Source organism: Mauremys reevesii, linkage group 7, assembly GCF_016161935.1.
Source record: "Mauremys reevesii isolate NIE-2019 linkage group 7, ASM1616193v1, whole genome shotgun sequence".
In the NCBI taxonomy this organism is placed as follows: Eukaryota; Metazoa; Chordata; order Testudines; family Geoemydidae; genus Mauremys; species Mauremys reevesii.
The window spans coordinates 95,615,609-95,624,790 of NC_052629.1; the positions used below are offsets into that span (position 1 = coordinate 95,615,609).

Below are 9,182 nucleotides of genomic sequence, written 5' to 3' on the forward strand. Positions count from 1 at the left end.
TTTCCTTTGGCATTGGAGAACCGCTGTCTGCGGGGTGGTGCCTGATCAGCAGCATAGAGCCAACTAATGGAACCAGATTGTGACTTTGCTAGTTAAAAAAATGTGTCCCTAATTCACGTTAGCTGTCACACAGTAGTGACCAACGCTACCAATCAGTCCAGGCTGTGGAGTAGCCCTGGATCCACATAATGGCCCCACCATAGGCCAGTTTGTAGCTTTCATGTGAGTTAGCCCAGAGGTGGGCAAACAGCAGCCCAGGGGCCACATCTGGCCCGCGGGATTTTCATGCCCAGCCCTTGAGCTCCCGCAGGGCTGACCCACAACATTTTGGCACCAGAGGCAGGGAGCTCAAATGACGCCTCCATTCCTCTCGCTTGGGCCAAAATTTTGAAAAGTCTCAATTCTGCCTTCTTCCTGTTCTATTCCTCTCATGGTACTGCCCTGCTACCTACCCCAATAAAGGAGAACCGACAGCTTAAAATGCCTTGTTTGTGACTGGGGTGTTTGTTGGGGGGGGACACCTGCAAACATCAACCAAGGCTGGTAAGACAAGCACGTGTCCGTGATAACTGCTGGCAGGCTGTTGAGTCAAAGTGGCTGAATCCGAACTGCCCGGCTTAGAGAACAGGGAGTGCTGGCTACAGGCTGTGTCCCCCCTAAGGAGAAGCAGCTTTCTGGGGCCCCCCGGGGTATATCACAAGCAGTGACACAGCCTCTCGCTGGTCTGAATTGTGCCCCACAATGGGGGACACACCCCATGATCAAGTCATCACTTGATCCGCCTTCAGAGATGCGGAACAGATTGCGCTGCCCAGGTCTCTCACTGTTAGGTATTTTCTCCAGCCCTCAAATTATTTCTCTGGCTCTTTTCTGCACCCGCTCCAATTTGTCAATGTCCTTTTTAAAATATGCACCCCAGAACTGAATGCAACTTTCCAGCGTGGGTCTCTCCAAGGCCGTATTCAGAGATAAAACCACCACCTCGCTCCTACTCACTGCCCCCCGGTTATGTATCCAAGGTACCGACATCCAAACACAAACTGCATACCTCCCATCCAGGTGTTGTTAGGGAAAATTAGTTACATCAGAAATACAGAATCCAGACGCCGAGCCTAGTGAGAAAGTCACTTACACTGGAGAGAAGCATTTCTATGGTTTATATTACGGTAACGACCAGAGGGCCTCACTACGATAAGGACCCTCACCATGCTGAATGCTGCACAGGCCCTGACTGGGATCAGGGCTGTATTGTGCCAGGCGTGCTGTGTTCGTTTTGTCTATTTAGATTGTAAACTCTTCAGGGCAGGGGCCGGCTGTGATGATTTGGGGAATCTGTACGTATGGCTTAAGGCTTCTGTTTGACAGGGGGCATTCTGTGCATGTGTCCGTGTCAGGGTTCTTTACCGTCTCTGTTGTCCTGTGACCTCCCATTGGGCTGAAACCCCCACAGCTGGTGGCAAAGGGCTGGAAAGGGAGCACCACTGGCTAAGTGCACAACCTTTGAAACAGAACCGCTCTAAACATCGGGCTAGCTCTGACTCAGCTGATCTGGTTTATCAGGGTGAGGTTGCCTGGCAATAAAGTCACCTGGCTGTGGGCTGGAATCACCTGGACAGGCTGACAAGGGTGTCACCTGATGGAGGGACTGGGAGGTTATAAGGAAGCTGATCTAGCAGTGGGTGTTGGCCCTTTTTGCCAGCTCAAGCACAGAGAAGCTGTGGCAGGAGGCTGCTGAGGTGGAGGAAATGGGAACCCCACCTACCTGACCTCAGAGGGTGCCTCAAGGGAAGGGTGACCTAGTTAGGGGGTTTGTTGTTTTCTGTATATTTCTTATACAGCTAAGTGAGGCACGTACTGCTATAGATCCCTAGGCACAGTGTCTCTGTGTGTTATGCTACACTCCCCACATACCCTGCGAGAGTGGAACTGTGACCCACAATGCTCAGTTCTGGGGGTGCTGGGACACAGTGTGTTTACGCTATGGGGGAGTCTGAGGAGTCAGCTGATTCCACGAGCTGCAGCCCTCAGCAGGAGATATTAGAGGGTCTGCCCCAGACAGTGTGCACAGGGACCCTGAGAGTGGGGCAATGTCGACTGTCCAGACTCCAGAGGCTTAAAACACCTGGGGACCCACAGCAAGCTGGTGAGGGGCTAAGAGGGGGCGCTCAACTAGAGCTGCGACACTGGAATAATGGGGCCCTGATCTCATTTGGGGGCTGGGCAGCACCCAGAGCAATGGGGCCAGAATCCTTACGGGGGCGTCTAGAGAGCAGGTGCAGGCTGAACCATTGAGGCTGCAGCCAGTGTTAATTCCAGGACTCCAGCTGACTTGGGGCATCTCATGACTGTGGGGACACCAGGAGGGCTAACCTGGGATGACAAAGGGTGACCTTTTCAAAAGCACCTAAGTCCCATTGACCTTCAACAGTGCTTAGTTCATCATTCACTTAGGGTCAAATTTTCAAAAGCACCTATGTTATTGAGGGAGGTCAGATAATCCAAAGGTCAGATCCCCCGCCCCCTTATCCCTCACGGCACCGCTCCTACACTCGGACCTGAGGTCCCCTGCACCTGGACATGGGATTCCCTCACATCCTTCCTTCCACCAGCTCAGCCCGTACCCCTGGACCCGGGATTCCCTCCCTCCACCCTGGGGCTCGGCACATCATGTAGGCTCACAAAGAAGCAACCAAGATCTCCAAGACATTCTGTCCCAGCAGCTCCCACTGTGACCCAAATGGACAAAGATTAACTCCCCGCACCCTTAGAGCCCCCTGAACTCCCCACAAATCCACCCAGCTCCACACATAGCACCCCCATTGGGCAGAAAGACCCCAGCATAGGCGGGCTCCCCACCTTGGTTGAATCCACCACACAGGCCACGACCCAGGTGACTTTGTACCAATCTCCTGGTTTTATTCTTGTGCTGGTGCCGGCAAGGGGGTAGGGGAGGGTGTTCACCCGAAAGAGAGGACAGAGCAACACATATGAAGCTCCCACCACACCCCCAAAACGGCTGCAAAGTCTCTTCTGCTTGGATCAAAAAAAACACCAAAAAAACCCCAAACCCCTCTGATCCACTCAAGTCCGTTACTGGTTCTGGCGTCTTCTCCTTTGGACTGCAACCCCAAGGAGGCCCAGAGCAGCCAGCCCCAGCCCAGCGACGCTCACCCCCACTAGGACGTCCCGCACCTGTAGGACAAGAGAGGAAGTGGATCAGGAGGTGGGGACAGACAGGCTGTGGAAGGATGGCAATGGGAGGCAGTGGGTCCTAGTGGTGAGTCACTTCCCCCGTTCTGTGCCTCACTTTCCCCATCTGTACAATGGGGGTGATGATACTGACCTGCTTTGTAAAGCACATTGAACTCTGCAAATGAAAGGTGCCTGGAAGAGTGAGGGATGATGACCGCAGAGCAGTAGGGGTCTGCAGAGCTGTCTAGACCAATTACACCAAGTTATACTGGATGCTAAATTGCCCCAATGCAGAGCAAGGAGGGACCAGTGTCTGCTCCACACAGTGTGGGATCCTGATCTCAGCCCTGGGCCCCTCGATCCCAAATGCCCCACATCCCAGTGTCCCTTGCCTCTTACCCCCCAAAGTTAGGGTCATTACAAATGTGGAGACAGGCAGAGAGAAGGGGAAGTGAGTGGCCCAGGGATGCTCAGGATGATGAGCAGAGAATCCAAAAGGCCTGACTCACGGGTCTTCCCGCTCTAACCACTAGACCCCTCTCCCCTCCCAGAGGTGCGGGGAGAACCCAGAAGTCCTGTCAGGATGACAGGGAGCCAGCCCCAGCACCTGGTCACTCCTGGCCACGCCATATCTCAGCTCAGTGACGAAGTGCTCGCAGTTCTCACTGGTGACTCTGTAAAGCATCTCCTGGCCCACCAGCTGCTCGGCGGCCCGCACAATCTTCCCCGCCGGCAGCGGAGGGAACTTCCTGTCATGCTTGTTGTTGACCCGATAGCGGTGCCTCCCCACCACATCCAGGAGACGCTCCTTCTTCACCAGGGCCTTGTTGGTCAGTGTGGACATCAGGCTGGCAAAGCCCGCCCCGGGTATCTCACCTTGGGATGAGAGACAGAAACTGTGAAGAGTAGCTGGGAATGGAACCCAGGAATGCCAATTCCCACCCCCCCCTGCTCTAACCACTAGGCCCCACTCCCCTCCCAGAACTGGGGATACAGCACAGGTATCCTGACTCCCAGCCCCCCTGCTCTAACCATTAAGCCCCCTTCCCCCCTTCTATTCCTTTCTCAAGTCATCCTGCTCCATCGAGCGCAGTGGTAGCACTTTGCACTGGTGTGAACAGTGGCATAAGGGGGCTGGGCAATGGTGAAATAGGCCCATCTGCTGCCTTACTGGGGGGTGCCAGGTGAACAACGTAGCCGTCTCCCACATAGATGACCCAGTGCTGGTATCCGAAGCGGAAGATCTCAATCAAGTCCCCCAGTTCCAGCTCCGCCTGCAAGAGAGGAAAAGAGGGAGGGATGTTAGGGTCAGGCCCGGCACAGTCGCACAATGCAAAGGATGGTGGGTGTGAGGCCAGACTGTTGAAACGGTGACAAAATTCAGGCAGTCTGAAACGTGCCAGTCAGTGCAAAGAGCAACACCACCATGTGGGCACGCTGGGGCAAGGAGACGTTAGACCACAGGGAACCCCATAAGGCTGCTTCCGGATGCTATAAAGGGATACCACCCAATTCCCATCTACTACTCTGGGTTCTCTTCAGAGCAGCGTGGCCTAGCGGGTAGAGCAGTGGATTGGGATCAGGAGACCTAAATTCTATTCCCAGTTTGATTGCTGGTCTGTGGGGTGACCCTGGGCGAGTCACGTCCCTGCTCCGTGCCTCAGTTTCTCCGTCTGTATAACGGGGCTGATGATATTGACCTCCTTTGTAAAGCACTCAGAGAGCTCTGGATGAAATGCACTGTGCAAGAGCTAGGTGGTCTTATATCAATATTACAGTAGCCTCGTTGGGGGGGAATATTGTGCCTTGTCTCCTTTTCCAACACGTTGGATCAAAGCTTCCAGGCTGGAACGGCCGCTGTTCCCAGCCGCTGGAGCCCGGGCTCCCCAACTGGAGCCTCCTAGCAGTGGGGAGAGACACAATGGGCTAAAGTGCTGAGGTTGGAGAAATGCCAGGAAGCCGAGGCAAAAGGGAGAAAAATGCACAAGTGCAGCAAAATGAGAGCCGGCGGGCCCCGGGCTGCATGACACGTGGCAAGGCCATTCCAGCCCCAGCTTGCACTGCAGGGTGGGGCGGGGCCGGGCCAAGTCAGCAACTGAGCTAACCTTTCTCGAGACCTTTCCACTGCGCATCTTTCCTGTCCCGGGTCTGGCTGCCATCCAGACTCAGGGAGTCGCTGGTCGCTTTCCAGGGGAGGCTGGGTGGTCTAGTGGGGAGTGAACTGGCTAAGACTCAAGACACCTGGTTCCTAGCCCCAACTTTGCCATGAACAGGTCTCTGACTTTGTTTCCCCTCCTTTGTCTGTTCTGACTGTAAACTCCTGGGGGCAGCGACTGTCTCTCAGTTGGGAGCCTGAGCAGAGCCGAATCCTAATCTCAGTCCTGAATGAGATCAGGAGCCAGGCACTGCACAGACCCGCCACTGAGATCAAGGCCCCCATTGTGTGCCAGGCAGTGTGTAGACCTCAGCAGAGATCAGGGTTCTGTATATCACAACAGAGGCGCAGGGAGGAGAGGGGAAGGTACAGGGGGAAGCACAGAAAGACCCATTGATTTGACAGGGCAGGCACCCAGACGCTACAGTGCTGGGCAGCAGGATAAAACCCAAAGCTCAATAGATAGCTAGGGCCCAATTAATTATGAACGATTAGTAGTCCTGCTTATTCCTACTGCGGTAGCATCCTGGATCCCCAGGCACACAGCTGGACCCAGGGTGCCGGGCACTGCACAGACACACAGTGAGAGCATGGCGGGCGCGGCACATTCTTGCCTGAACCCCATTTGCGCCTACAATGCTCACAATGGCAGGGAATGTTTTCAAGGTGCCGCGGGCCTCTGTTTTCGGGCTTCTTTTCATCGCGTCGTCTGCGGGCCTTAGGGTCTCCAAGGCAGACTGCGCAGAGCCACAGCTCACTGCAGATGCATCTACAGAGAGAGAGACAGGGTGCTGAAGCCGGGCTGCGGCCCATGGGTGAAGGGAGCTGGGTGGGGTCTCAGCCTGCTTCCTAGCCATGACAGGTGAGTGCATCACAATGGGGTTACCTTGGTGGCAGGTCACGGGACTGAATGGTCCACCCAGGCTGCTGCCTGCCCCCAGATCTCACTGCTGTAGGGGAAGACACCTGCAAGGCAGATTCAGGGAAGTCCCTAGCAGCAGGGTTAGGACAGTCTGGCCAGATCCCCAGTCATTCAAGCGGATCATCCCCTGGTAATGGGAGCTGGGATGAATTAACATTGGGGGACCTGTACCCTCCCTCCTTTATTTGGTTGAGGCAGCTGATCCCTGACATGCTGGGATAGAGCCTCACCTTGGATGAGGGGAGTCTCTCCCATGGTCTCCACTGTACATACATGGTCTGGTTCTCAGCTGTGGGGCAGGAATGGGGAGGACACAGATGAGGCTTTAAGTCCCCTCTGCACTTCCCATATTCTTACCCCCCACAACTTTCTAGTGTAAGGTAGAGCAGCCTTGAGGCTGCTGTAATTTACACCTGGCTTCCTAGAGCTTGGAGAATAGCCACACCCTCAGTCTACCCCCTACAATGGGGGGCAGGGGCTCATCAAGAGTCCAAAGAGCAGTGACATGCTAGCCAAGGGGGTGTTTCTTGGGGGATCATTTACACTGCCAGAGTGGGCGATGGAAACCATCAGAGCCCTCATTGTGCAGCTCTTTGAGCCCATGGGGAGACTCCTGGCTGGTTCCCCACCTCTCCTGCTTTGTGCCTCACATCACCAGTCACACACATGGGACACACACGTCCAGCTGCACTGAACCTTCGGATTGCACAAGTGAGGGAGTGGGGAATCAGGCTACACCCACCCCCCTTTGCACCTCCCGCTGCTACTTACCCAAGGGTGCCGGTGTCACACACACTCCAGGCAGCGCTTCACGCTCGCTTTGCCCCGGTGTGCGCGGGGGGCTGGGGAGAATCTGTCTTTCTATCGGCTTCATGAGCCCCAGACGCTTTCCCTTGCCTGGTGTGAAAGAGGAGAGAACAGTGACCCTAATAACCAACCACCAGCCCAGTCACCAGCTCAGCTCTAGCACTACCAGCTGACGAGGCACCTATTTCCAGGCTGCAGCCAGCAGCCCCAGCCTGTTCCCAGCAAGAATGGAGAACTCCCAGGTTGAGCACCTGTTGCGGGGGATGGAAATGATCTTTCCCCAGGCAGCAAGTTCACTAATGGGCCAGGGGCCTGGGAGGAGCAGGTGCTGGGACAACGGAGGGAGGATGCTGGGAGCCCAGGTGCTGGGGCTCTGGGAGCCCAGTGGGGATTGGATCCCAGGGCAGGGGGTGCAGGGCATTGGGAGCTCAGGGGGAGTGAATCCCTGCTATTGAGGGGAGTGCTGAGAGCCAAGGAGAGAGCTGGTCGGGGGAGGGGGGGAGCAAGTCCCAGAGGCAAGGGGGAGGGGAGTCTCTGAGAGCCTCGGGGGGAGTAGATCCAAGGGACAGGAAGAGCGCTAGGCGTCCAGGAGCGTGGGGGGGGGATGCTGGGGGGGGAGCAGATCCAAGGGATGGAAGAGCACTGGGAGCCCAGGGGCAGCGGGGCGCTGGGAGCGGGGGCAGATCCAAGGGATGGAAGAGCCCGGGGAGCCCCGGGGCAGCGGGGCGCGGGGAGCGGGGCAGATCTAAGGGATGGAAGAGCACTGGGAGCCCAGGGGCAGCGGGGCGCTGGGAGGGGGGGGCAGATCCAAGGGATGGAAGAGCACTGGGAGCCCAGGGGCAGCTGGGCGCTGGGAGCCGCGGGTGGGGGAGCAGATCTTAGGGATGAGGCGGCGCTGGGAGGGAAGGTAGGTCTCAGGGCAGCAGGGGCTGATACCGGGGCGGCGGGGTGTGGGGACGGGTCACAGGCACATTCTCAGCCAAGCCCCCAACAAACCTCTCCTCCGGGGCGCGCGGCAGCGGGTCCCGGGCCCAGCGCTCTGCTCCCGGGGTGCGTCATGAGGCCGAGGGGGGTGAACGCGGCCGCGCTCCGGCCTCCAGCTTGTCAGCGGCGCAGGGCGTGGGTCAAACTGGCTCCTCCCAGCGCGGCGCTGGGCCCAGCTTATCAGGCGCCTGGGCCCTGCTCCAGGCTGTGGGAGGGGGCAGGGCAGCCGGCTGCCCCCCACCCGGAGCCAACCACGGGACACGTCATGGGGCTCAGCACCGGGCAACCTAGAAGATGCTCCCAGGTCCCATCGGGATTTAAATTCCAGGAATGCAACGCCAGGCTCACACCGCAGAGCTGTAAATAACAGAGACACCAGGAGCAAGGGAACCCCCCACCCCGTTCCTGTGATGGGGTAAAATTGTTATTCTAATCACCCTTCAGGCGTTGAGGGGGAAAGGAGCGGCAGAGATTCCAGGAAAAGCCAGTCTGGGCTTCACTATTCATTTTTACATGGAAGGTGCCCAGCTACTATGGTGATGGGCAGCCATAGCCCCTCTGCATACACTGAATTTATGGACTAAATGACACCCACATTGTTTGATTCCTGGATTTTTCAGGCCAGAGGATCTAGCCTGACTTCCTGCACAGCACAGGTCAAAGAACCTCACCCAGGGATTCCTACCCATAGCTTTTAAATAACTCGTGTCTCAATTCAAACACTCCATGAGATGGAAAATCCATGTCCCAAAAGACACCAATGGTTAATCACAGCCAATCTTTTTTTAAAAAAAAACACACCTTATTTCTAGCCTGAATTTGTCTTGCTTCAGCTTCTGGATCGGCTTATACCAATCCCTAGATCATCTCAAGCACTTTTCATCCATAGATCTCAAAGCACTTTACTCAGGTCAGTCTCATTATCACCATTTTACACATGGAAAAATAGGGAGACAGTGACTTAACCTAGCTCACCCAGCAGGCTAGTGGCAAAACCTGGCCTAGAAAGCAGATATCCTGCCTCCCAGTCCAGCACTCTATCCACTAGGCCACATTGCTCCCCTGTGCCTCAGTGGCCCCATCTGTAAAATGGGAACAGGACATTCTGCCTCACAGGGTGCC

At 56.1% G+C, this 9,182-nt stretch overlaps 1 protein-coding gene across 3 annotated transcripts; it reads right to left on the reverse strand.

Moving 5' to 3' along the window:
* Positions 1 to 2,891: 2,891 nt before the first annotated feature.
* LOC120369472 (phospholipase A and acyltransferase 3-like) lies at positions 2,892 to 8,227 on the reverse strand. 3 transcript variants are annotated; one of them, XM_039482804.1, is made up of 6 exons: positions 8,073 to 8,227; positions 7,041 to 7,166; positions 5,992 to 6,116; positions 4,364 to 4,466; positions 3,800 to 4,068; positions 2,892 to 3,192 (listed from the first exon to the last, which is right to left on the reverse strand). In XM_039482804.1, exons 2-6 carry the CDS (start codon positions 7,141 to 7,143, stop codon positions 3,091 to 3,093), a joined length of 702 nt encoding a protein of 233 aa, XP_039338738.1. In that variant the 5' UTR covers positions 7,144 to 7,166; positions 8,073 to 8,227; the 3' UTR covers positions 2,892 to 3,090. The 3 variants fall into 3 exon arrangements, with proteins under 3 accessions (XP_039338738.1, XP_039338739.1, XP_039338740.1); XM_039482805.1 differs by lacking the exon at positions 8,073 to 8,227 and adding an exon at positions 6,234 to 6,313 and having other exon boundaries at positions 7,041 to 7,141; XM_039482806.1 differs by lacking the exons at positions 5,992 to 6,116; positions 7,041 to 7,166; positions 8,073 to 8,227 and adding an exon at positions 5,298 to 5,589.
* Positions 8,228 to 9,182: the final 955 nt, after the last annotated feature.